The sequence below is a fragment of the Ammospiza caudacuta genome, chromosome 3, assembly GCF_027887145.1.
Source record: "Ammospiza caudacuta isolate bAmmCau1 chromosome 3, bAmmCau1.pri, whole genome shotgun sequence".
Lineage (NCBI taxonomy): Eukaryota > Metazoa > Chordata > Aves > Passeriformes > Passerellidae > Ammospiza > Ammospiza caudacuta.
This window is the reverse complement of record NC_080595.1, coordinates 119,176,164-119,202,901: the sequence shown is the minus strand read 5'-3', so window position 1 is coordinate 119,202,901 and position 26,738 is coordinate 119,176,164. Positions and strand designations below refer to the sequence as shown.

The 26,738-nt window shown below is 47.0% G+C and overlaps 2 protein-coding genes across 5 annotated transcripts in view; one reads left to right on the top strand and one right to left on the bottom strand.

Annotated features, from left to right (window-relative positions):
• Positions 1-6,014, bottom strand: part of GPN1 (GPN-loop GTPase 1) — a 12,970-nt gene extending 6,956 nt beyond the window's left edge. For both annotated transcript variants that reach the window (XM_058801172.1, XM_058801173.1), the window contains exons 1-8: positions 5,751-6,014; positions 5,373-5,466; positions 4,627-4,666; positions 3,443-3,509; positions 2,700-2,737; positions 2,096-2,174; positions 1,901-1,995; positions 210-255 (exon numbers count right to left, since the gene is read on the bottom strand). In XM_058801172.1, the coding sequence (XP_058657155.1) occupies positions 210-255; positions 1,901-1,995; positions 2,096-2,174; positions 2,700-2,737; positions 3,443-3,509; positions 4,627-4,666; positions 5,373-5,466; positions 5,751-5,843 (552 nt within the window). In that variant the 5' untranslated portion in view covers positions 5,844-6,014. The remainder of the gene's footprint in view (positions 1-209; positions 256-1,900; positions 1,996-2,095; positions 2,175-2,699; positions 2,738-3,442; positions 3,510-4,626; positions 4,667-5,372; positions 5,467-5,750) is intronic.
• Positions 5,933-26,738, top strand: ZNF512 (zinc finger protein 512). 3 transcript variants are annotated; one of them, XM_058801169.1, is made up of 14 exons: positions 5,938-6,138; positions 8,519-8,577; positions 9,923-10,122; positions 11,831-11,920; positions 15,342-15,425; positions 16,664-16,788; positions 17,162-17,248; positions 18,942-19,040; positions 19,441-19,608; positions 20,209-20,400; positions 21,058-21,159; positions 22,700-22,762; positions 23,370-23,468; positions 23,927-26,738. In XM_058801169.1, exons 1-14 carry the CDS (start codon positions 6,109-6,111, stop codon positions 24,245-24,247), a joined length of 1,719 nt encoding a protein of 572 aa, XP_058657152.1. In that variant the 5' UTR covers positions 5,938-6,108; the 3' UTR covers positions 24,248-26,738. The 3 variants fall into 3 exon arrangements, with proteins under 3 accessions (XP_058657153.1, XP_058657152.1, XP_058657154.1); XM_058801171.1 differs by lacking the exon at positions 5,938-6,138 and adding an exon at positions 7,362-7,530; XM_058801170.1 differs by lacking the exon at positions 11,831-11,920 and having other exon boundaries at positions 5,933-6,138.

Sequence of the window (26,738 nt, the reverse complement as noted above, 5' to 3'; positions counted from 1 at the left end):
CTTCAAAGTGATGGTGCTCTGTTTTGGGTGCAACTGCCCATCCCTGGTTATACTTGTGCCTCTCTTAGATTTGGTTGTCAGCCTGCAGCCCCCTCCCAGTCTCTCTTTTCTAGAAAAACCCATTATTGTGATAAAACAAAGACACCACACCAAAGAAGCTGAGCAGAACAATGTCCCACTAGGAAATGGAAATCAGAGCTTTGACTTACTTTGTTCATAACCACGATGAAAGGTAGCTTTGTCTTGTACAGGATACTGGGCAGGGAGACACAAAATGAAAGTTTAACATCAATTTAAAACCCACTAGAATAGAAAGCATGTTAAGCATAAGGCAGACAAGACTTATGCAAGACTGAATACATTTGACATCAAAAGAAAATTATTTTCCTCTGCAGCAATCAGAATGTAATTTTCACCCAGGTCCTGCTTACCATCTTTGAACAAATAGGCTTCCCCAAGATGTAAGCACACATCTGTGAGACAGAAAACCTCTGACACACACAGTTGATTTTGGTTACCATTTTCTATGTCTCTCAGATCCCAGTTTTTAATTACATTTGCATTTTGCATTTGACTCAGACCTCAGGTTCTGAGAGATCGTGAACTGAGCAATGAATTCAAATAACACAGGACATCTAAAAAGAAAAACTACCTCAACAGAAGAGCTCACACACTTATTATACTGTATACGTGTTCACCTTTTGCTCAAACTAACGTCAGAAAATGCAGCATGCAGCAAGACATATTTTGCACACTATTATAGTGACACAGCTCCTGATCTTGATACAAAGATTGCAAGGGTTTTTGAAAACCTTTTACCAACATTTACCATGAATTATGACAGCTCTAGTTATGATGATCATTCTATAGATATTTAGTCCCTGATTTAACATGAAAGAAAAGAGATATATTAATGTATGAGAAAGAATACAATAAACCAAGATCTCGTTGCTATGCTGAACTCAAAACAAATCTTGAAAAATCTCTTGAAGTATCAATAACATTAAAAAACAGAATAAGAAAATATGTGTTTACAAGAAGAAACTTAAGCTAGACTATCTCGGTACATCTTAGATAAATGTGTTTATAAGCAACAGGCAATGTTAAACTTTTGTAACCAGCATTCACCACACTGAGGTCTCACAGATTATTTAATGCCTTCAGCGGGAGTTTTGAGCCAATGACCTCCATATGTCCATTGGCACCTAATTTATTCTGCTTTTTTAATGAGAAAATCACAAAGAGAATAACCAAGGCAATAGATGGAGTGGATCTGAGACACCCTGGCCTGCACCAGTAGCAGCATGGGCAGCAGGGTGAGTAAGGTAAGTCTCCCTTTTCCCTCTGTTGTCATCCCACCTGGAGCTCTGCATCCAGCTCTGGAAACCAGGGTACAACAAAGACATGGAGCAGTACCGTGGGCCCACAGGAGGCCATGGAGACCATCAGAGCAAACTCCTATGCAGGCAGGCCAGAGAGTTGGGATTGTTCAGCCTGGGAAAGGCTTCAGGGAAGCTTTATTGCAGCTTTGCAGTATACAAAGAGGTTTATAAGAAAAATGGAGAGTGAGTCTTTACCAAGGCTTCTAGGGACAGGACAAGGAATGATGATTTTCAGCTGAAAGAGACACACTGACAAAATTTTTCATGATGACAGCAGAGAGATATTGGAGCACACTGCACAGGAAGCTGTGGTTCCCCATCCCTGGAAGTGTCCAAGGCCAGGCTGGATGGACCAACGTGGTCCAGTGGAAGGTGTCCCTGCCCATGGAAGAGAGCATGGACTAGAGGGCCTTTGAAGGTCCCTTTGAACCCAAACTATTCCATGATTCCCCTCAAAAGTAACTATTAAAGAGAGACAGCAATTGAAGCAGATGGGCTGCATTTCCAGCCTTTCTTACCTGCAGGCATAGAGCATGTTGGACATGAAGGTGATGGGGTTGGTACTGCGAGAGGTGTCCATCACATAGACAACAACGGAAGGGAAAGAGGAGGCCTGGGAACACCAAGTCAGAGACAGTTTGATTAGAAACTCACTGCTCAACAGCCAGGTCATTCACACAGCTTCATTGTCCAGCCATGCCAAAAGCACTTACCAAAGCCTCCGTTATGATGGTTCCTGATGCTGACCAAGTGAATACCTCAATTTGCCCTGGTGTGTCAATAATAACATACCTGGTAAGAAGTTACCCCCAAACAACAATAAGGAAAAATTAGTTAAGCACAAGGTCCTGTTCTGACTAGATTATTACCAGCATACAATAGCAACTGACATGATTATTCTATAACAGATGAGAAAAGCTTCTCCCAAACAGTAATGAGATTTATGGGCATGCCTGAAAATCTCCTGTGTGAATTTTGTAACTAAGAAGCATGTAATCTCATGAGTTGAAGGCATCAATTTGCCAGACAGTTAGTAGTGCAAAATCTTTAAAAAATTAATACATTGCTGTGTATTTGAACAGTGTGTGAGAGAAAACAATAGTCTAATGGAAGACAAGAAAAGCAGGACTGTGATAAGCAGGCTTTATTTTTATGTATGTAAAGAAAATCTAGTTTATCCATTCTATGCCCTTTTCCACATAAAATTTGTAACAAGGCTGAAAAAACCAACTAGAAAGCATTCAGAGAAGCTTTTTAGAATTTTGCAATTTTCCCACAACGATCCCAGAAAAGCACAACTCAGTAGAATGTACTCACTTAGATGCATTTTGCCTTTTTTCAATAAACTTCATCACCTGATTGAAAAAGCAGAAGTACATTTTGTATTTCACAATAGGAAACTTTCACCTTCATTTCACAGCAGAAACTACATTAACTTGCACAGCTGCAGGTGAATATGAAAAGGTTAAAGTCTTTATGCTTTTCAGAGTGTGAAAATGCCTTAATAAGGAGGGGTGAAAAATGCTCAGATCCTGCATATGTCAAAGACAATCTTGATTTTGTGTGTGTTCTAGTACTTGACTAAAGGCAGTTGTTCTGTGCCTCTTCACCAAGAGATCATCTCAGTATCTGACACCAGCCCCCAGCCCAGAGCTGATTCAGTGAGTGGTATGATTTAGGAGGGCTGTTTTATCAAATGGCCCCAGGAAAATTTAATGGGTTTCCAGAAGTGAGCTGCCCTACTCCTAAACCAGAGCATCCACATGAAAGATTTTATAGGAAACACGCTGCAACAATAGTCCTATACAAACACTGAAGGATGTTCTGAACCTGTGGCCTCTTCATTTTACTTTAAAACAAGCTGAAATCCTGAAATCTCTCACATGAAAGCTAATGTGCTCTGACAGCATTGTAGAACACAGAGTTCAAACCTTGAGAATAACTGCCCAGAAATATGAGAAAGCTCACCAAACACAGTGCAGTGCCCCTGAGACTGGACACACACAAAACCCCTACATCCAGCACACATCATGGAGCAGCACACAGAAACCACCTCGCACCTGGTCAAACCTTGTGGCAAAGAGATTCAGAGAGGTCACTATGCCGCCGTTTGGGCCCAGCCCATATCTGATGCTCCATTCAGGAAAGCAGATGGTTACACAGAGCCCAGAGGTCATCTCTGTCACCTCTGACAACAGATGCACTCTGGATACCTTGGGATTGAGGGACAACATCCCCAATACATGATTGATACACGTCTATAAGTCACTCAGCAGGGTAACAAATGCTCTGTTACCCAAACATGTGCCATTGGCAGAAGGAAGAGGGGCTGCGTGGCTGCTCCTTGCCATTTGTGCTTTAACTGCACAAGAACCAGCATTGACTCATAACACACTGTTTTCTCTATCACTGCCCTCAACATCCACACATCCTCCTCAGGCCCTTATTAACAAGGCACAGCAACTCAGTGTTGGATAACAGATGCAGTGAAGCAAATAATGCACTTACATATTAATTTGAAACTTATATTTAGGATGTTCTGCTGGTAACCCCAAATCAAACAACAGCCAAAATCAAGAATCCTATCCCCCTTTATTCTTGTCTAAAATATTAAATTTAAGAGTCATACCTGCAAGTCAAAACCAAAGACTGTGTATTGTCTCCATCTGCACAAACTACTACATAAGAGACCAAGGATTTCCATGGGCCTCTGGAAGTGCAGCCACTTTAGCACAATGTTACTGCACTACAGTCAGCAGCACTGTGAGCAAGAGCAAACACTCCTGTGTCTCTGAGATTCAGAGAGACAACACTGCTTTGGTTATGGCCAAATGGAGAAATCGTTTTCTCCATCTACTACAGGCAAGTAGGAATTTTCATATTTGTTTATGACAAATAAAATTAGACTAGTTAAAATATGGGGAAAAGGCTGCTGGCTTCCCCAAAAACAAAATAAAACAAAACAAAAGGGCAGAGTCCCTGTTGCTTGTAAAAATTTACTGTTAGGTAAAATCATTTTTAGCACAGGAGTAAATCACCTAAGTGTCAAATCTTGTAGAACCCACATCCCTAATATCACGTGCAAGAAATACACAGTCAAAGCCTCTTGATCTTAATGCAACACTCTGCATTACTGCAATCCCCCCCAAACACTTCCTGCCCCTTTACCACAGTGTTCATGCAGCAGATTATTTTCAAAAACCTGAAATTTCAAATATCATTATTCAGACAAAAGAAAGGATACTGCTTCATGACCTCTTTGTACTTCACGGTGTCCCTGATATCTAGGGGAGAAAGAAAGACATGTAAGCAGTTTTCCACTCCCCAGCTGGTCACCATCAGCTAACAAAGTACATCCACCACAGCTCCATCTGTTTTCCTGGAGATCCAGCACTGGAACAGACACTCCTGCCATTCCTCTGACAGCAGTAAAACAACTCGTGCACCCATAGTGTCTTGCTTATCTTTGGGAAGGCTGACTGGCATCCTTCACAGAGGGTAGGAGACAGGATTGTCACAAAACTAAGGACTAGTATGTTTTTTGGAACAGCTAAAAGTAAGATCTGTTCCTACTGCTAAAATGTTTTCTCTAAAATTCATGTCTTTTAAAGCTCTTTGTTGACAGCATATTTGTATGTAGAGATCAAATCTGCTAATCCTTTCATTACTGACAAAAAAAAGCCTCCAGAACCCAAACACCTCCAATCAGACCAGATGACATAAAAAACGTACAAACGCATTGGAAAAATAGCTTTGGTTCTAAAAATACCCATATTAATCACTGTTTGGAGAAAAGACCTATAATTTTAACAAATAGTCCTCAAGTCCTTTTGTTAGACCTTGGGCTCTCTTAAGGGAACACAAGCAGCCCAGCTTGTATTCTCTCACGTATTCGCTCCCGGAACACATGAATGACTCTCCGCGAACGGGCTCGGGCTCTGTTGAAGGCCCCGCTCCCTCCCGGCGGATCCCCGGTCCCGCAGCGCTCACCGATGTTGGCGGGGAAGGGCAGGCTGTGCACGGCAGGGTCCAGGTTGATCACGTACGGAGGGCAGCGCTGCCCGTGCAGGTGGGCGGCCAGGCGCTGCGGAGACACGGGGAGGCGTCAGCCCCGGGGGGACGGCCAGCCCCGCTGGGCACGGGCAGATCCGGGGGAACGGTGAGGCGTCAGCCCCGCTGGGCACGGGCAGCCCTCGTGGGCATGGCCAGCCCCGCTGGGCACGGGCAGCCCCGCCGGGCACGGTCAGCCCCGGGGGCACGGGGAGGCGTCAGCCCCGCTGGGCGCGGGCAGCCCCGCTGGGCACGGGCAGCCCCCCACGGGCAGCCGACGACTCCCCGCGACCCCTCGCGACCCCCGCCGCCTCTCACCTGCACGAAGGTGGTTTTTCCGGAGCCGGCCATGCCCAGCACCAGCACGCACACCGGAGCGGCTCCCGCCGGAGCTCCCGCCGCCGCCGCCATGTTCCCAGAGCCCCCTTGTCCTTCCGGAGCGGGCGCGGCCGCGGCCCCGACGTGACGCGCGCGGGCCCGGTTGTGGCCCCGCTGCCGCCTGGACGCTCCGCGGGCCCGCGCGGCCTCCCGGCGCTGCTCGGCCTGGCACGGCTCCGGGCGCGCCACACCAGCAGCAGCAGCGCGGCGGGGCTGGGGCGCTGCCAGGGCCGGCCGGGAGCGGCGGGCGGGACCGCGCGGGCGGGCGTGACGCTGACGTGGCGGCGACACGGGCACCATGCGGGGCGGTAGTAGCGGCGGAGGCTCGGTGAGTGCCCGCGGTCTACTCAGCGATGCTACCGGCGGCTGCCCCGGAGAGCCTGGCTGCTCCGCGGGTCACTGCGAGATGGGTTCCGACGTCGGGATAGCGGGGGCGAGCCGGCTTCCCGGCCAGCCGGTGGGGCCGTGCGGCCTGTCCGGCGCCGTGAGCGGCTCTGCGCGGGCGAAGAGCGGGAGCGCTCCGGACTCCCGGGGAGCAGCGGCTGGAGCCGCCCCTCTGCGCCCGAAGCCGAGGCCTGGGGCCGGGCCCGGGCTCGGCTGTGTTCGGCCCGAGGCGGGCTGGGGCCCTGAGCGGGCACTGCTGGGGCCGGGGCTGCGCTTCGCCCGAAATGCCTTCGCTGCAGGAGGAGCTGGCTGATGGAGTGCGCGGGCAGGAACAGGGAGTTCCCCAGAGGATACCGAGCCCTCCCGCTCCTCGCAGGACGGTCGGGCCCTGAGGATGCCCGGTGTCCCCACTGGCACCTCCATCACCTCCAGTTTCCGTGCCAGCTCTCGCCGCGGGGAGTTGCGGTGCTGTGCTTGGGCACCGTCCTGCCGCCTGGATGCTGTCTCCAGCCCGCGCTCCGGGTCACCGGCATGGCCCGCAGAGCGCGGGCAGACAGAATCCACCGCTCCCCGCCCTTTCAGGCTCTGTTTCACTTTTTCTCACCCGTGCAAGGAACATGACTTTTCTGTTTTCTTTATGTCCAGCCGTTTGGCATTCCTACATACATTAGGTCTCTGGTTTCTAAGTAGGAAGTGTATAAATGAAAAAACACGCAGAACTTAAACACCAGATTCTATAGATGTTTCCTTCATAATTGCTGTTATTAACTTCTCTGAGAGGAAAGCCTGACAGATAATTTTCACTCTCCTTTTTTATTGCAGATCCTTAACTGCCACTGAAGTTCTTCATAGTAATCTTCACTCTTATGCAAAATTTTTTAGTTATGAAAACCCCATGAATCTTGATATACATGCCATGTTTGTAATTTTTTCTAATCCTAGATTAAGCCAGTGAATTGCGGCAGACTCTGCCTGCCTGTTTATTCGTTTTTATCATTATAACTTCATAGCTTCTGGCTGCTTGTCCACTCGTGTAGAAATTTCCCAGGCAATGCTGTTGACGCAGCTGTTTGGGTGTAAATAATGCAAATACAAACATCCAATTGACTTCACTTCCAAGGAGGCAAGATTTGATTGTGAAGTCTTTGATCAAGCAGTTGTGAATTTTCCCCTGCTGCTTCCCTAACGTTTCCATGAGGAGACTCTGGGGCTGGACCCATAGGCACAGTTTAATCATTCGTGTATTGATATTAGTACCTGCTTCTGAAATTCTTAACTGGTGCTTGGGGCGACTCATGTTTGATAGTGTGAATCACAGCTTCTATAAAGAAGATAGGTAATTAGCCATAATTTCTTTTTTTGTCTGTTTTCTTTTTTTTTCTGTAATTTTCTGTTTTGTTTCATTGGATTTTTTTGTTTTTTCAGGGTGGTTTTTTTTTGGTTTTGTTTTGGCTGTTGGTTTTTTTGTGGGTTTTTTTGGTTCTTCCAGTTCCTTAGCCAGTTTCTGTTTATGACAAAATACTACCTTTGTTCCCTGGGTTACAGTTTTGGTATTCTTCATGCTTCCACTGGGCAGTGATTTTTATTCTCTAGTCTGTATAACTATTGGTTTTTTCCTGAGTTTTCTAGTGAAGAATGGCATTCAGTCATTAGCATTTGGAAGAAGGTGGTGGTAAGTGTTTGTCCATGCACTAGGAGCAGCTTACAACAAATGGCATGTTCAGCTGACTTGTACACATACTTTTACAAAGATGTGTTAAATTGCATGTCTTAATAGCATAGCAATGGATAAGTGACAAAAAAAAATCTTTGTTAAATAAGAAAAAGAATTCTTTGATGTGGATAACGTGAACATCTGGGGGGCTGATGTGGTATAATAAAACGAGATAAAAAGGAGGGCATGAAGGAGACCAGAAACAAGGTTCTTGGCAGGGTAAATGGAAGAATTACTTCATTAAGGAAAAACAAGTACTGTGTAAAAGCTAGCAAATGAGTATCTAAAATATTTGTCATCAAGTGATAAAGTATAGGAAGAAAAAATATATGGGTGAATGTACTGGAGACAAAGAACACTCCGCCATTGCAGGTGAAAGATTTCATATGGGATGTGTGGAGGGGCTCATCCCTGATTTGATTCCAGTCCAGTTCTGCTGGAGTTGGAAAGGTTAAGCTCTTCTAGTTGCAGAAAACGGTGATTTGTTTTTCAAAGGGTGGTGAATGCACATCCTCAAAGTGATGTGCAGGTGGTTGTACTTGGCTGCATAGTGAAACATGCTAAAAGAAAACAAATGATGCTGCTAATGTGAATTGTTCTGCCTTTTTAGGACACCAGGACTGGACATCACAGACAGCAGAAGCTCAAGAAGTCCTTAGGAAATAAAAAGTATGTGAATGGGTTTTGTCTAGTTTGATTGAAGGCAAGAAAAAAGCTGAGAATATTCTGAATTTTAAGAGTTGCAACAATTTTAATTAATGTGTTGAGATTCTCAGCTGACTTCACTTACTGGTTTGTAGGAAAAGTGCCTTTCTGGCACTTCAGTGTGTATTAGCTTTCATTTATTTTTTTAAACGATTTTAGCATTGTGAAGATAAATATTTTGAGTCTAAAACCAAATGGTGCTCCGAAATGTATGCATTTTGGGTGTGATTGCAGCTTAAAGACTTTAATTTGAGCAAGCCTCTCCCCATGCTTCTGCAGTACCTCCTGAAACATAGTATGTAATGACCTGACCTGGTGCCCTCAGCATCTCCCCTTATCAATTCCTGGATTGATGTGTTGAAGGTGAGCTCCACAGCTCAGAGTATGGGCAGAATGGCCATCACAGTCATTACCCACTCGTCCCCCCCTTATCAGTTCCTAGATTTATGTGTTAAAGGTGAGCTCCACAGCTCAGAGTATGGGCACAGTGGCCATCACAGTCATCACTCACTCGAGTGATCTACTTATTTCAGTTGGGAATTGCAGTAGCAATGGGAGACATTGCAAACTGTTTGTGTTCCCTTTGTTTCTCCTTCGTGTAAGTGGTATTTGCCCAGAGAATAGATACTCTGTGTTTCTTGGACACCTCATTCAGTTTCCTGTCATGTACAGGAATGTAGATGTTCAGGCATTTCAAGGCCTGAGAGAAATACTTTGGAGCAGCGAAGCAAAGTTCCCTCTGATCTCTAGGAAAAAATTTCAGTGCTGCTGATTAGTCTAAAGTGTCTTAATGTAGTGTGATTTGTAGGTTGGAAGTTGTCTTAATTGCTGAAAGCCTCGCTAGTTAAAATTCTTACTGGCACAAAATCTTTATTGAGTAGTGCCACCCCTGATTCTGGGAGTAGAGGCTGAAGGAGATCTTGCCCTTTCTGGGATGGAAAATGTCTCTTTTATAATGATGGGCTACAGAAATATTCTTATATTCCAGGGATAAATGCATATTTTAAAATTAAGATTCACTTACTCCTGCTTCTGAAGTTGAAAGTTTGAGGTAGGAGGAATATTTTTTCTGTTCCTCTTGAGATCTCACTAATGTCATTATCAAAAAGATGTACTGAAAACCAGCACTGAGGACAGTGTTTTATCTTGCTGGCACTTTACAGGTCCCAAAACTCAGGAGATTCAGTGAATTGTGATATTAATTTTTAGAATACTTGGGAAGATGAGAAGGATGTTGTCTGTCAAGTTTATTGTGATTATGCACTAGTATGCATCCATACACGCAGGAATTTGACTGGATGTTTTCCAGGTCTAAGCCAGCTGAGGAGGTGGAAGCTGCTGTGGTGGGAGTGAACAGTGACTCTGAGGACACAGTCACCACCATCTCCCCGGCCTCCCCAGTGAACGGGAGCGCCGAGCCCAGGAGCAAGCGCACCATTCGCAGGCCTGCTTACTGGCTGGAAATGAGAGGGATGAAAAACAGCGTGAGCAAATCTTCAGAAAAAAAAGGTAATTATCACTGGTGGTCCAAGGCAAAACTGGTTTTCTCTCTGGTTTTTCAGTGAGAAATTCGTGTGCTCATGAAAGGCATGCTGCAATTCAGCCAAAAATTACAAGCTTGCTGGTGCTGCTCGTGTATTAGAAAAAATGAACTTTTGCCACTGCACAAATACCAGTACAGTTCTCTGATATTATACAGTTCCTTTTGAGTCCCTTGTCTATGAAAGTAATCATTCTGTGCCTGAACTCAGTTCTATCTGTAGAAGAGGAAGAGTTACACCAATCATACCAGAAATAAGCTTGAAGAGCTTTAAAAATAGAACCATCAACACTAAAGATGTGGCAAAGGGGACCATTCAGTAGTATTTGGGATTAGATACAGCTTTTGTGGTTGGTAGATTATTATTTTTCAAGGATGTCTTCATTTTCTCACATTTGTCAGTTAAAATTTTCTGATTTGAAATGGGTCTGGTTTGGGTTGTTGCAGGAACATTCAGATTTCCTGGCCTAGGAGCTGTTTTCCATACTTCTTGTGTGGCAGAGAGTCAAAACTTCAATCTTCTTTAATGCACTTCCTTCTTACCTCTAAGTCAGGATCTGTATTTTATTCTGTTGCGGGGAGAGGCAAATTTGGTAGCTTGATAGAAGTGAGATTGCTGTAGCTGCACAGCCCAGGTGCAGTCACTAGCCAGACTGAGTATTCCTGTGGGACCAACACAGACCTACAGCAGACATGGGCGGGAGCCACGCAGACCAGCATGCACACAAACAGCACCAGCAGCCTCCATCCTTGTACGCTCCATCTGCTCAGTGCCTGACCTTTGGATCCCAGGTTCCTCAGTTGCTGGGCCAGGGATGCACTGGCCCCTGTAGAGCCATGCCAGGGGCAGGTGAAGACCTCCTTACAGACAGGCTCGTACTCACAGACCCTACTTGCTGTCAGACATGACAAGATTTGTATACTGACCAGTCGCCTATTTACAAGCAGGTGTTCTTTGCTATCCTCTTACACCTCTATTTTCCCACACTTGATCAACTCCAAACTGGGTAATTCTGTCCCTTTCCCTCCCTTTGATACCACTCCTGATCATCCTAGTCCTGTGTAATCCTGAATTGTTCTCCACTCAGATCCCAGGTGCTGCATAACCCCAGGCAGTAACACCACGCTCTCCCTTCTCACTGTCCCCCTCCCAAAGGGGGCTGCAGAGAGGGGTTCCCACTGACTTATCCTTGTGGGTCTCCTGGAACAGGCTCAGGAGGAAGCTATCTGTTTCTTTAAGTCCCTAATTGATGTTCCCTGCCTACCATTGTGCTTCTGTGCTCATCTGTATTCGTGGAGACAAGATTTTGATAAGCTTGGAAAGGGCAGGCACGATTTGAGTTTCTGTATGCTCCTTTTTGTGTGAGTGCAGGTGAGGTTTCCATCACATAACCTAGTGCTTTCTGCCTCTTTTCCTGAGGATTATTTTTCCAGGCCCTGCTGCGGCACTGTTTCTTCCATACCTGCTGTATCACAGTACTGTGGGCCATGGGCTGCTTCAATGTTGCTGAGTGAGAAGGTGGTGTGCAGTTCACTGGTGCCCAGGTGCCTCACAAGAACTACTTTTTTTTGGTTGTTTTTTAATAAGTTTTGAATACAAGATGAGGCAGCAGTAGACTCAAGGCTGTTATCCAGACTGAATACTGAGACTGAAGCATATCTGTTCTTACTTATCAGGAGAAGTACTGTTGAAAGGCAAGAGGAAATCTGAGCAAAGGGAAGGCAAAGATGTTAAAGACTCTCCCAAGAAGAAGCAGAAGATTTCGGGTAATACAAATAACTTGTAATTCCTAATTAGATACTAATTAGGTGCTTTGACTTGCCTGCCCAAGTGACATCTTCTGGAGTCTTCAAACTCTGTTTTTGATTCTGAGTGTTTTGTTCTAGGAAGCGATTGACTAGTGTCTGCTTCATCAGTGGGAGGTGGTCTAATTTCAGTCTGTCTTAGAAGTCCAACAAAGGGAGCGAGGAAGGAAATGATGGGAAGTATAGGCCAGTCTGCATATTTCAGTTTCTCAAAGGATTACAGATTAAATAATCTGACACATTGCTTGTGAACATCTGGAGATTGGGTAGCTGATAACAGCAGTATGGGTTTGTTAAGAGGAACTCATACCAAACTTTTTTATTGCCACAAAGACCAAGGGGAGAAATGTGTGACACCAGAGGCCTTTCATTCCTCTAGAAGGTTTGTCAGTCAGTGGTTAGGTGCAAAGGAAGGTGTGCAAGTGGTGAAAGCAGGAGCAGGTGACACAGAAAGCCAGCCTGGAGTTCAATCTGGCAAGGGATGTGAACAGCAATAAGAAAGGATTCTACAAGTATATGAACAGCAAAGGGGAGACCAGGGAAGCTGTGGGTGCACTGCTCCTTAGAGCAGGGGAGCTTAAACTGGATTTACCCAATCATTTTTCTGTAGTCTTGGTTAGGTGGAAAGGTCTGAGAAGACTGGAGGTTAGCCTGGGTTACACCCATCTGCAGGAAGGCTCAGAAGGAGGATCTGGGAAACCACAGACACATTTGTGGCTCTGGCCTTGGTGCCATGGAAGGTCATGGAGCACATTATCTGGGGTGCTGTCATGGGGCATCTGCAGGACAGCATGGTGATCAGGCCAGGCAGAATGGCAGGTACTGCCTGACTCACCTGATGTTCTTGGATGACAAGGTGATGGATGAGAGAAGGGCTGTGGGGATGTTATTTACCTGGACTTTAGTGGAGCCTTTTGTCACCATTTCCCACATCATTCTTCGGGAGAAACTGGATGCTCATGACTTGGACAGGTGCTCTCTTGGCTGGGTGGAAAATTGGCTGGATGGCTGGGCCCAGAGAGCCATGGGGCAAGGGGTGACATCCATCTGGGGCTGGTCACCAGTTGTCTTCCCCAGGCCCAGTACTTGGCCAGTCCAGTTTAATATCTTTATTGATGGTCTAGATGAGGGGACTGAGTGCACCTTCAGTAAATTTGAGGATGACACCAAGTGGATTAGGATGTGGATCTGCTGGAGAGCAGGAAGGCTCTGCAGAGGAAACAGGACAGGCTGGAATGATGGGCCAACGCTAACAGTGTGAGAGCCAACAAGGCCAAGTGCCAGGCCCTGCCCTGGGGTCACTGTAACCCCATGAAGCACTCCAGGCTGGGGCAGAGGGGCTGAAAAAAGCCCTGTGAGTGTTGGTCAAGTGTGGCTCAACACAAGCCCAGTGGGCAAGAGGCAGCCACTGGCCCCTGGCCTGTGCCAGGTCTCAGTGGCAGCAGGGCCAGGGCAGTGCCCGTCCCCTGTGCTGGCACTGCTGGGGCACCTCCAGTGCTGGGGGCAGCTCTGGGCCCCTCCTGCCAGGAGAGACCTGGAGGGGCTGGAGCGTGTCCAGGGAAGGGAATGGAGCTGGGAAGGGAATGGAGCCCCAGGAGGGGCTGAGGGAGCTGGGAAGGGAATGGAGCCCCAGGAGAGGCTGAGGGAGCTGGGAAGGGAATGGAGCCCCAGGAGAGGCTGAGGGAGCTGGGAAGGGAATGGAGCCCCAGGAGAGGCTGAGGGAGCTGGGAAGGGGCTCAGCCTGGAGAAAAGGAGGCTCAGGGGGGCCCTTGTGGCTCTGCACAAGTCCCTGGCAGGAGGAGACAGGCTCTGCTTCCATGGAAGTGACAGGACAAGGGGAAATGGCCTCAAATTGCACCAGGCTTAGATGTGATACTGGGAGCAATGTTTTGCCCCAGAAGGACTGTCCAGCCTTGGCACAGCTGCCCAGAGCAGTGATGCAGTGCCCATCCCTGGAGGGGTTTGAAAGGCATGTGGATGTGGCACTTGGGGACATGGGTTAGCAGTGGCCTTGGCAGCACTAGGGGAACTGTTGGACTTGATGATCTTTGAGGGCTTTTCCAACCTAAACAATTTAAGATTCTAAGTCCTGGAGGGCCTGATGGGGTGCACTGAGTGCTGAGAGCTGGCTGATGTCATTGTGAGGCCACTCTTGATTATCTTTGAAAGGTGATGGCGACTGGCAGAGGTTCCTGGAGGCTGGAAGAGACAAAATACCAATTGTATCTTCAAGGACAGAAAGAAGGAAGATCTAGGGAACTACTGGCCAGTCTACCTCACCTCAATCCTTGGGAAGCTGATGGAGAGAATCATCCTGGGAAGCATTTCCAAACACATGAAGGACAAGATGGGGATTTGGAGTAATCAGCATGGATTCATGCAGGGCCAGTCATGCTTAAATCAGCTTGACAGCCTTCTACAATGAGGTCACTAGCCCGGTGAAATAGAAGTGTAGAAAGATGGTTCATGGAGTGTCCCTGTATTCAACTCTGGCTGTTGTTTCTGTCACCAAGGGTGGAAGTATGTAGACAGCACATAGCTGAAAGTGACAGCAAGTGTACTGGAGAAAAGGCTAAAAGTGAAAGTGGTCTCAACAACAATTAAAGAAGAAAGAGAAACAATTTAAAAATAGAACAGAGAACAGTGTAAAATTAAAGATGATATTGTTTGGGAGGAAACACTGTCACAGCTGAAAAACAACAAGCAGCCTCCCAGGAGCCAGTGCTGCAGAAGAGGATTCAAGATCCATAGCAGATCAAAAGCTCACTGGGGACTAGCAGTGTCAGAGTGGTTTTTTGAGAAGGCAGATGTTGGACTGAGAGCTTTGAGGAGGAATGTAGACTCTGTGAAGTAATTAGACGTTTGAAGTAATTCTTTTGCTCTAATGCAGGGCCACCATGGAGTGCTGTTTCCAGGAACAGGCACTGAGGTTCAGGAAATCTGTGTGACAGCTGAAGAGGACAGGGAGATGAGAGCAAACAGCATAACCCATGCTGAAACAATAAGAGTGTTTTAGTCTAAAGAAGACTGGAATGAGTAGAGCAATGAGACTCCCATGGTTATCATCAGATGGACTCAGTCAAACTGCACAAAGGATGTGTCAGTGTGGAGAGTTCACATCCCCTGAGCTTGGAGTGGGAACAACCATAGAACTCACAAGTGTTTGAGTGGGACTAATGCCTGCCACTAGAAATAGATCTTGAAAGGGAGTAGGAAACGTAACCTTGACATTGCTTTAAAAAAAAAAAAAAATTGAACATTTCTGAATAACTTTGAGACAGCAGACTTAAATAGCAGCCTTCTAGCAAAAAAAATCTGGTTTTTATTGTAAGAAAGCTAGCAGAACTGACTATTTTGGCTTGTCTTGTTTGTGTTATAACAGGGAAAAACCAACAAACTGGAACAAAACAAAACTCCAGAACGAAACACCACAGTGTTCGGAAAGAGCCAGAAACCTATGACGCAGGTAAGAAGAGGCAGTAGCTAGGAGTTGCTCTTGAAGCAGATAAAAGATAAATGTGATTCTAGGATTTGAATCTGAGCAGAGCTGTGCTTCTGGTGTTTCCATTCAGCAGTTCCCTGTACTGTTGGCAGGGAGGAGCTGGCTGCTGGCCTGGCACTGTGTCAGTACTGCACAGTAGGACTGAAAGGACTGCACACTGCCTGAGTGTAGCCCCACGTGCTTTGGCTATTGCAGAGTGTAACAGTGAAAGAGGAATCACTTTTTGAACTGAAAAAAAGCCTGTTAGAATAGTTGCATTATTAAACGCATTAAAACATTTATCGTTTTTACTCAGCAGAATATGTTTGCAGGAAAAACTCCATAGCTGTTGCTGCCAGATCACCTATCCTGGGAGCCAGAGACCCAAGCAATCTGTCCTAGAAAAATAAAATTAACCTTGATTCAGTGAGTGGAATAACTTGGTGTTTGTAAATTACAGCACTCATTAAACACCCCAGTTTTCTACCAAGTGCTGTTTGATTCACAAACTTTTCCCCAGGAGAGGGACAGCCTGGGCCTGTTATTATTGGGAAAAGAGGAGAGGATGTGGATCTTGTTATGGTAAGAATTCAGGCAGATGGCTGCTAAACCGCTTTCTTCCCAGAACCCATTTCAGTAATAATTCTTGTGGATTATGCCAGACTTCTGCTTGGGATTTCATAGAGAGGCCAGAAACTGAAAACCATGCCACACAGGGTGCTTTTCCCTGGCTGCTGAGTAACTTGCCCTGGTGGTCTGTGGCTGCTTTTACTGTGAAAACACTTTGGCCAAAAGAAAAAAAGAAAAGTTTGCTAAACTTTTGCTAACTCAGCATGCTAAACTAATTGTGTGACAGAAATTAGCAGAGGGAAATGTGCTGGCCCTCAGGATTAGGCCTTCTACTACTGGTCAGGTAGAAGAGCACACCTTACAAGGGAATGGTAGATCCAAGGGTGTTTGTAAAATGGTCCTTGACAGTGAGTGCTGTGTGCCTTGTGACAGATCCAAGGGTGTTTGTAAAATGGTCCTTGACAGTGAGTGCTGTGTGCCTTGTGACCGTCCATCCCTGGAGCTGTAAAGGAGCGGCACGTGTTGAGGTGCAGCTGGACACAGGTTTGGGAGCGTGTGACCTGTTTCTTTTTAGGGTTCACTGCGCACATCAAAGGAGGAAAAAGGAAAAATGTTGTGTTAGCACTTTTGTTCTAAACGTTGTGTTTTGACAGGTAGCATGGAAGAGCAGTGGTCTCTAGAGATTCAGGACAAAGGCCGAGTTACCTGTCCCACGTGCCGGGCTGTGGTGAGGAAGACTGTAGAAGGGCTGAAGAAACATATGCTGAATTGCAGGAAGGTAAGAACACAAGAGATGAGCAATCGTCTCTTTACTCCTCTTCAGCTTACTGATAGAAATACCTGCCTGTTTTGTGTTGCATTTAAAACCAGTTTCATCTCATCACTGTGTCCCTTAACAAGAGTCCCTTATGTATCTGTAAGAACAGTGATTGGTGCTTCTTGCCCAGCCTTTTGCAGGAGGTTTGGGTAGTGAACAAAGGTGTGGTTATTTCATTGTTCCACTAGATTTTAGACTCCGTAAAATCAGTTCTTTGAAGAGAGTTACCAGGCCCAAATAAATTGTTCTGCTCTCCTGCTCCTTTCCCCCAAAGAGTTATCCACTGCTTTGGTTAATTTACAGTTAAATGTACCACATCCTTGTTTGTTTCTAGGAAATGTTCACGTGTCAGCACTGCGGGAAGCAGCTGAAGTCTTCAGCAGGGATGAAATACCACGTCATGGCAGACCATAACAATCAGGTAACACAGCTGCTGTGCATCTGAAACTGCTGCAGGCAGAACAGGCTTTGGTCCTTTCCTCCAACACACAGACACAGGCAGAGCAGGCTTTGGTCCTTCCTGCTACACACAGACACAGAACATGGAGTGCTTTTTTCCATTGTTCTAGCTGCTCAAATCTAGTTGAACTGTTATTTTTCCAGTGAGACTTGACATGTGAAAAACAGTGGAATGTTACCAGAGATGCTAGGCATGCAACATCATAGAATGAGGGATCAATTTCTGTTTAGGAAACAAGTCACACATAAAAGGCATTCCCAATCAGAAGGAAAAATATTAGGCTGCAATTTTCAGTCCTTTGCTACAAAGGTGGAAGTTTTTCTTCATCCAGAGCAGACTAGATTTGAGGTAAAATAGCAGAAGCAGCAATTAGTTCTCATCTCTGTTTACTTTAAAAATAGTAGTCTAACACTAGATTAGTACTAATACTACAATCTGCTTTTCCTCTTTGCTCTTACTTTGAAGAAGGCAATGTCTCCTGTTGTAGCTGTGAAGAATTAGAACTTTTGAAAAGGTCATTTGGAAGTTTGTGTAAAGTTCAGATAATTCACTCTGAATTTTTTGCACGATTCCCAGTACTGCAGTTTCTGAACCTACAGCTGTATTAGTAAATGATGCGGGCCAGGGATCATGTTCTGGTCCTGAGGGTTAGGTCTGTCACTGAATTCTATCTTTTTACTCAATCTAGGTGTACTATTAGGTAAGGTAGGAAATAATATACAGTAACCATCAGAGAGAGAATAAGAGACTTGAGCTGTAGTTCTGCACAGATGAGTGATTGTTACAAGCAGTCTGCTTCACCTTAGTCAGCCTGAGTGGAAACAGTAGGACTATTAAATGTTTAAGATGCATAATTTTCTGTCAGTTTACTCCTTTTAAAGATAATTCCTCTTTGGTTTAACCTCAGTCAGCAGCCAAGCTCCCTGCTGCCCTTCACTCTCTCTCTCACCTACAGGATGGGGGAGAGAATCAAAGTGAGAAAACTCATGTGCTGGGATAAAGACAGCTCAATAGATAAAGCACACAGGCAAAGCAAAACAAGGAACTCATTCACCACTTTGGTAGGAAGGTCCAGGCATCTCCAGGACCACAGGGCTTCATCACACATAGTGGTAGCTTGGTACAGCAAATGCCATCATTTTGAATGTCTGCCCCTTCCTCCTCCTTCCCTCAGCTTTACATGCTGAGCATGGTGGTGCAGTATCCTCGTGGTCAGTTGGGGTTGGCAGTGTGCTCTGCAGTATCCTCATGGTCAGTTGGGGTTGGCAGTGTGTTCTGCAGTATCCTCGTGGTCAGTTGGGGTTGGCAGTGTGTTCTGCAGTATCCTCGTGGTCAGTTGGTCAGTTGGGGTAGGCAGTGTGCTCTGCAGTATCCTCAGGGGCTGCTCAGCAACAGCAAAACCATCTCTGAGCTCTCAGCAGTTCTCAGCACAGGTCCAAAACACAGCCCCACACCAGCTGCCACCCCAGCAAAACCAGCACAGATACAGAAAGTCAGCATTATAGTAAATACATGTCTGTAAAATCATTAAGTTGCAGAGATTTAATTATTTTAGAAGCTTTCCTGCCCCAGTGTGAGTAGTGAATTCCCTGTGAGGAGAACTGTGAATGCTGAGCATCCCGTGTTTTTCATTCATCTTTCTGCTGTGCTTTAGCCAATTATGAAGGAGGGAGAAGAAGTGGATGAGCAGCTTGAGCGAGAGCGCCTTCGGAAAGTTCTGAAGCGAATGGGAAAACTGAAGTGTGCAAGGGAGGTAAGCTGCATTGTGCAGAGTGTCAGTTAATCAGCAGTGTCAATTAATCAGCAGTGTTGTATGCATAGACATGAAATGTGAGTGTGCTGTTGAGTGTGCTGTGGTGCTGGCCAGAGCAAGATTTGCTTCAAGACCCCAGCTGTGCTTTTAAGGCAGAGTAGCATAGAGTCTTAGAATGGTTTGGGTTAAAAGAGACCTTTAATGGTCACTTCAATGCCAATTCTTTGTTGCAGATGTTGTCTGTCCGAATAGACAAACATTAAAGTTTTTACCTGCCTGTCTCTGCTCTGTCAGGATGAGTGCCAGTACTTTGGTCAGCAAACTGTGGATCCTGTTCACACTGGGGGTGGAATCCCTTGAAGAACGGTTTTCTTCCATGTATTTTCCTTTTGTTTGACAGGGCTGCACAGGCAGCTTCACCAGCATAATGGGATACCTATATCATATTAAAAAATGTGGGAAGGCTGCTTCTGAGCTGGAGAAAATGGCTATGAAGTGCCATCACTGTGGGAAAGCCTACAGATCAAAGGCAGGACTTGTCTACCACCTGCGATCGAAGCATGGGCCAGTGAGTGCACCAGCAGGAGTATCGGGGACTGGGGTGGGACTTTAGCCACTCAGGCTTGAGACAAGTGTAGGCTTTTGTCTACTCCTTTGTCGGGTAATTACAGACCACAAATGTTTGTATTTTTCCTGCCCCTGGATTATTTTGTCTTTGATAGTTTCCTTCTAGCAGTAGCTGTTGCTTCTGTATGACTAGGATGAAGTTTCTAATAGTAAATCAGCATGGCAGCAGAAAATGACCTGACTTTGGCTCCATGAAAGAGTGATGCTAACATAACTTGTGACATGCTTTCCTGGACTCACCATTGGAGCAGAACAGGCAGCCTTGTTGTCCATGAGGGTTTTACAGTGAATGATGGAATACCTTTCAAGACTAGCAACTGCATGAAGCTCTCTGCTTGAGCCTCACTGCTGTGATCCCTGTGAGCAGTTCTGGGGGTCTGTCTGACCAATGGGATGCACTTCTGTCCCGTGTCTGTGACAGTAAACCATAGCTGATGCAGCCTGTTTATGAGGAGTTTGGCAAAACATTTATTCCCTGTATTTAGTGTAACTGAAATAGGAAGCAGTGAAAGAGACTCACCTTTTTGGGCCTTCATTGCAGGTCACCTTCCTCCATGAGGAGAGAACAGAGAACCTGAAAGAAATGAAACGGGAGCAAAACAGCGCAGGCAGAGTGCAGAGGAGATCTGCAAAGGTGGCAATCTACTATCTCCATGAGCTGGCAGGAGAGGAGCTGGCCAAAGAGTGGCCCAAAAGAAAAGTTCTGCAGGACTTGATTCCTGATGACCGGAAGGTACAAAGCCTTAAAAATGCTACATAGGGTTCAAGTTTATACCTGCACATCTAATGCGTGTTGTACTGGCTCCTATGCCGTGTTTGTGGCACATGGAGAGCAGTGTGTTGTGTGGGGCCTGGCTTCTGCTCTCTCTCTCTCTCTCTCTCTCTCCCCCAGTATTTCTGTAGCAGCAGTTGTGTGGGGCAGTGTTTGTTCAGGCAGGCTGTGATCACTGTAGAGTCCTGTTGCTGGAATTCCCAGGGGGCACAAGGAACAGGGGCTGTCATGGATCGCTCCTGCCATGCTGTAAGGCCCCAGCAATCCTTCCAGTCTCTGATATTTGCTGTGCTGTTTCACAGTGCTTTAGACTTCAGAGTTTCCAGTAGTGTCCTTTAGGCTGTGAGTGAAAGCCAGAGGAAAACGATGGATCTCAGCAGGGTAAGGACATTTAGAGCAATCGCTGTAGTCAAGGCAATGGGAAGTTTCAGATTCTGATATTGTGGGGTTTTCCAGATTCACTTATGTTTCTAGAGCATTGGTGAGACAAGAGAACATTGATTATTGGGAGTTTGCCCGTTAGGGTAGGAGAAGAGATAGCACTTCTGTCTCGGCCTAGAGGAGGAAATTCTGCACAGGCAGCATTCCTTCCAGCTCTCGATTCCATCTTTGTCTCAGCTGAAATACACTCGTCCTGGACTGCCCACGTTCAGTCAAGATGTGCTGTGCAAATGGAAAACGGAGATAAAGATGTACCGAAGAGTCCACTGCCCAAATCAGGTAATCTTTAACTGTTTCTGAAGCCCCAGAGGGGATAGATTTCAATTCTGTATGAGCCAGCAGCTTCCCACAACCCTGGAACTGCAGTTGGTCTCTCTGTGGGAGACAAATCCTGCTCCATCTCAGTATGGTTGTTTAGTGTAATCAAGGCCCTGTTGAGTCTTGGGGATGTCTGGGGATGCTCCTTTTGTCTTTTGCATCAAAGTGCCCTGGGTTGATCCTTTTGGGAATGTGTGTGAATACCTGAGAGCCAGTAACTTGGTGTCAGGCTGGTACAGTTTTCTCATCCAGGTGGGCAGTTGGTCCATTTGGAGGTTTGAATAGTGGAAAATGACAGGCCTCTGCCTTTCTATCTAAATCTATTCACAGAAGGAAGGAGTAGAGTTGGAAATACAAGAGTGAAGAGACTTTGTGTGGGACAGCACTTCAGTTTTCTTCATTGTACTAGACCAGCTTTAAGGTCTTTTCAACCTGGCCTTGAGCATTTCCAGGCATGGGGCAGCCACAGCTTCTCTGGACAACCTGTGCCAGGGCCTCAGCCCCCTGACAGGGAAGGATTCCTTCCCAGTATCCCAGCCAGTCCTGCCCTCTGGCAGTGGGGAGCCATTGCCCCTTGTCCTGTCATTCCAGATCCTTGTCCAAAGTCCCTCTCTGGCTCTCTTGGACCCCTTGCACTGGAAAGCTTTGTTGTAAGGCATTGTGAAAAACTGTCACCAGTCAGATCCAGTGGGAACAAATGGCCCCACTGGTGGAGGTGGTGGACATCTCCATGTGGTGGTTGCTGTCAGAGAGCCAAGGGTCAGTGGCAGCTGCCCTCTGGGTTTGGTGTACCTGTGGTGCCTTCCCTGTGCCCTCCCCTCCCCTATACCCAGCACTTTCTCCCCAGTATTCAGCATCATTTAGCATGATCATTTAAAATTATAGCATCATTTTCAAGGTCAGAATTGCAGCCCTGTTGTCTGTGGAGAGTCTGCAGAGAGCAGCTGTGCAGTCACCACCAGTGACCCAGCAGCATGTCCTGCTCCTGCCCCCTGTTCTGGGCCCTGGGCTGGGGGCTGAGCACAGTGTGGTACCCCAGCACTGACGCCTGGAGCTGCCCATGGGCCAGGCCTCTGAAGCTGCTGAGATCAGCCTGTGGGGTGCTGTGCTCCTGCTCTGTGCCAGAGACATGAGCAGTGCAGGAGAAGTGTCTTGTACCTGCTCTGTGTGCTCTGCTTGAAATTGTTCTCCGTTGCACTTTAGGCAGAAAGCAAACTGTCATTGTAGTTAGGCTGTTGATAGAGTAGGAGAGTAACTGTTGCAGGAGTCTCTTTTTTATGTCCAAGTGTGCTCAGAAACTGGAAATATAAATACTAAGGTTACTCTTCTAATGGTCTTTTTGCCAGAAGCTTTCTGGCAGTGGAGGATTGGTATCTGCCTCCCTCTACCTCTCTTTTGCACTTTTGGGATTGGCCTCCAGACATAATAATGCTGTATTGTCCAGGAAGGAATGATTTCTTGCTAGCATGTAGTTCACATTTGTTTTTTTTTACTTTTTCAGGGTTGTGAATCTGTGTATGGCAGTGTCTCAGGACTCAAGTCTCACCTTGGCACATGTACCTTGGTTGGTAGCCTTCCTCTTCATAGCCCCACTCTCCATGTCCCTCAAGCTCTTATCCTGCCACCTGCTGATCTGAGATCCTCACAAGTTCATGGATTCATGGAATGGTTTGGGTCGGAGGGGCTCTTACGGATCACCTCATTCCAGCCCCCAGTTTGGGTGCTCCCCTGTGTGCTAAGGGTGTTGCCATTGTAAACAATGCCTGAGAGCAGGAGAAGGCCCCTTGCTGGCACTCCTTGTACTTACACAGGAGAAAGCACCTTGCTGGCATTCCTTGTAATGACACAGGAGAAAGAAAGCCCCTTCCTGCATTCCTTGTAATGGCACAGCAGTTCCACCCGTAGGCTCACAGCTTCAAGAGCAGCTTTTCCAGGTGCCCTGCTGGAGACCTTGTGGCATCTCAGAGAGCAGTTCTGTGCCTTGTGGGCACAGCTGCTCACTCATGGCAGTGCTGCTGTGGCTAAAACTGTCTGCTATGCTTGAGAGCTTCTAGTTTTTATTGCTGAATTCTATCTGAGCAAGATGTAAATGAAATCTATAGGGTTATCAGCCTCCTGCTCCAGCAACTCTTGATGGAATTTTGTTTGTTTTTGTTTTGTTTTGATGCCAGGGAGACTTTGTGGCTGGTAAATACAAGTGTCTCCTGTGTGAGAAGGAGTTCACTTCAGAGAGTGGGGTCAAATATCACATCAACTCTGTGCACGCTGAGGTAAGGCAGGCAGAGGGAACCTCAAACTCAGGATGCTGGAGGTGGGGAGAGTGTCTTAAGAAGAAAATGCTCGATGTGTGCCATGTTTTACTTTTTCCTTTACTTTTGACCCTGTTGGGAACAGGGTCATTAAACTTAGCTGGTCTATGTGTTAGTCTGGGGAGTAAATGTTGTGTCGTGTCACATGCCTTGTCCCAAGCTGCTGCTGCTTTGTTCAGCTCTGCAGCATTTCCTGTGCCTTAACTAAGCAAATGTCAAATTAAATCTGAATCCTCTGAGACACAGTGACACCTAAGGAGGCACATCAAAGAACAGAGTGTTGTTAGGCAGTTGTCTTTCCAGATCTTACCTTTCAGGGAAACCTTGTCCCACAAGGCAGCTATGTTGTAAGCCCTGATAGGCTTTATTTGGTATTTCCACCACGATCAGTACCAACCTGTTGCTTTCTGAACCTGCAGGACTGGTTTGATGTGAATACCACGACCACCAAAAGCTTTCAGAAGCTAATCAAAATTCGCCAAAGGGAAGAGCAGAAGAAGCAGCGGAAGAAACGTCCTTTGAGCAGGGGCAGAAAGAAGCGAGCCGGCAGCCTGGCTGCCAAGAAGCTCCCTGCTGTTGGAGCTGATAAAACGAGGAGTAAGAGAGGTCGCCCGCCACGAGCACACAACGAGAGCACGGGCAGTGAGGAAGGGGCACCCCAAGTTGCACAGAAAGCTGAAGTTCCAAAAACCAGCCGCAAGCGAGGCCGAAGTAAATCCCTAGAAGACGAAAAGGAGTAATCCTAAAGCTTTTCAGCTACAAGCCCCACTTCTGTCAGGCTCATAACCCACAGCACTAATATAAGCAGCTGAATGTCTTTGGGACTGTGACTCAGTTCTGCAGGGGACTTTGATACTGAAACATCTGGTCAGTTGTGAGGAGTTCAAGCCAAAGCTGCGGTGCAGTGGCTGCTTCTGCCAGTGGAGTTCCTTTAGACAGTGGCACTCACAGTGTGATTCCTGCTCTGGTTGCAGCCTCAGTTTGGTCATACTAGTTGCTTGTATAGTGGTTTCCAGTACAGCAAGTGTCTGTTTTGTCATCTTCCTCTGATGTGTGAGATCAGGGTTGTTTTTTACAGTTCTTCTCAAAAGGGACTGACTAGCACAATGTTTGGGTCTCTTCAGTGGGGAAATCCTTTCTTGCACAGAATGCACCCACACTGAACATGAGAACAGTGCTGTGCAGAATGCAAAGACTGCCTTGCCCTGTCACTCTCCTGTCTGTTGTCAGCAAGGCTGCTACAAAAGAGACCTTCTCAGTGCTTGCTGTATCCTGTTGCACAAAGCTCTATTTCATACCCCAGCGTTTCAGCTCAGCACCAGACAGCACCAGACTTGGAAGGGATGAAAGGTCATTATTACCCTTGTCAGGAACCCAGTGTTCCTCCTGCATCTGTCTCCTGTAATGTTGGACATTAAACGTGTGTAGAAAGTCTTCCAGTGCTGCAAAAGCTGAATGCTCTCAAGCCTTTGGAGATTCACCAGCCTTTTAGAGACCTTGGTACCTGATGTGCTGAGGTGGCCTTTGTGTGCCCATTGAAGCTGTTCCATGCTCACCTGGGAGACACACTGCAATTCAGTGCATCCCTCCATGAGCAGCCTGCTGGTGCTGGGACCAGGCTCCACGAGGCTGCCTTGCCAGCATGGGTTCCTTATCATGCCAGTGCTCCCACAGTGTCTTTTCCCCCTGCTCTGCAGATACCCCTTCACTGTCTTACATAACCAGTTTCTTTTCAACACTGCCTCTCTGTGCAAATGAGGCATAATAGCAGTGGCTTCCCTGTGTAGAAAAGGTTAAAAGAAGAGGGGTCACCATTTTAAGTCATGTTGTTGGCATTGTCTCTGGACCATAAGGAATAATATCTTTCTGTCTCTATAAATCATAGAATGTGAAGGGATTGGAATGGACCTTAAAGATCATTTAGTGTCACCCCCTGAGCAGGGACACGTCTCACTAGAGCAGGGGGCTCCAGGCCTTACCCAGCCTGGCTTTGAGCAGTGCCAGGGCTGGGGCATCCACAGCCTCCCTGGGCAGTGTCTGAATGCAGCAGATGTCACAGAAGCTGGCAGGAAGCAGCAGCACAGGCAGTCCTGGTTTTTAAAGAATGAGTTCTCCAGACTCTGTCATCCGAAGACCCACCATACCAGAAAATTGCAGAATTTGCACTGTGGGACAAAGTTGCTGGTGCTGAGATTGCCAGGGAAGGCCTGGCAGTGTGTGGGGAGCAGGCAGGTTTGTAGCTGTGTGTCAGTACCAGCACAATCCCATTGTTCTGACAGCAGGGGATAATGCAGGGCCAAGGGGGTCTCCAGAGCTGCCTTTGGAACAGGTTGTGCTGCGTTTGCAGGTGCTGTGCTGAAAGCAGACGTGGAGACTGTGCAGGGGTGGAGAGTCTGCAGTGAGATGGGCAAGAGCAGAAGACAACAAAATAAAATGTCACCAGTGCGAGAATGTGGTTTCTTGTCTGTTTGCTGTGTGGTGTTCTTGGTGCCATCCCTCCTCCCCCAGCACAGCCCAGCTGCTGCAGGGCTGTCTGTCCTGCTGCATGTTTGTCCTGCTGCAGGGCTGTCCCACCTGCAGGGCTGTCTGTCCCACCTGCAGGGCTGTCTGTCCTACCTGTAGGGCTGTCCCACCTGCAGGGCTGTCTGTCCTACCTGTAGGGCTGTCCCACCTGCAGGGCTGTCTGTCCTACCTGCAGGGTTGCCCTACATGCTTTGGTGCTGTTCAGCTGTCTTTGTGGTTTCTCTTCAGAACTCCACAGTGCTGTACTTGGAGCAAACGTTCACTGCATTCCCACTGAGTACAATAAAGCCAGGAATTAAAGAAGGTTTTTCATAGTGATTTTCAGTCTGGAGTCCTGGTTCCTGTCATTTATGAGTTACTGACTAGACCTGCTCTCTAGACATGGATACTTTGTGAGCACTTGGGTTTTGTAGTTACTTCAGTAGCATGGCACATGGAAAAAAGCATTCTCCAAGGATCCATCCGTGTCAACAGCGCAACAGCAGATTGTTTGTGGGACTGGCTCAAGCTGGTGTGAGCTGGTGGCACTGCTGCCAGTGCACAGTTTGTGAGGAGAGAGATCTGTCCTGGAGCTCCTGCATGCTGCTGCAGTGGGGCCAGGGCAGCTGTGCTGCTGTGCTCCTGCATGCTGCTGCAGTGGGGCCAGGGCAGCATTGCTGCATGCTGCAGTGGGGCCAGGGCAGCTGTGCTCCTGCATGCTGCTGCAGT

What these genes read in the sequence shown, in the direction of transcription:
- ZNF512 (XM_058801169.1), top strand. Translation starts at nt 6,109, where the DNA reads ATGCGGGGCGGTAGTAGCGGCGGAGGCTCG. An exon ending in GTAGTAGCGGCGGAGGCTCG is followed by an intron (nt 6,139 to 8,518) that starts GTGAGTGCCCGC and finishes CTGCCTTTTTAG; the next exon opens with GACACCAGGACTGGACATCA. An exon ending in TGATTCCTGATGACCGGAAG is followed by an intron (nt 20,401 to 21,057) that starts GTACAAAGCCTT and finishes TCTTTGTCTCAG; the next exon opens with CTGAAATACACTCGTCCTGG.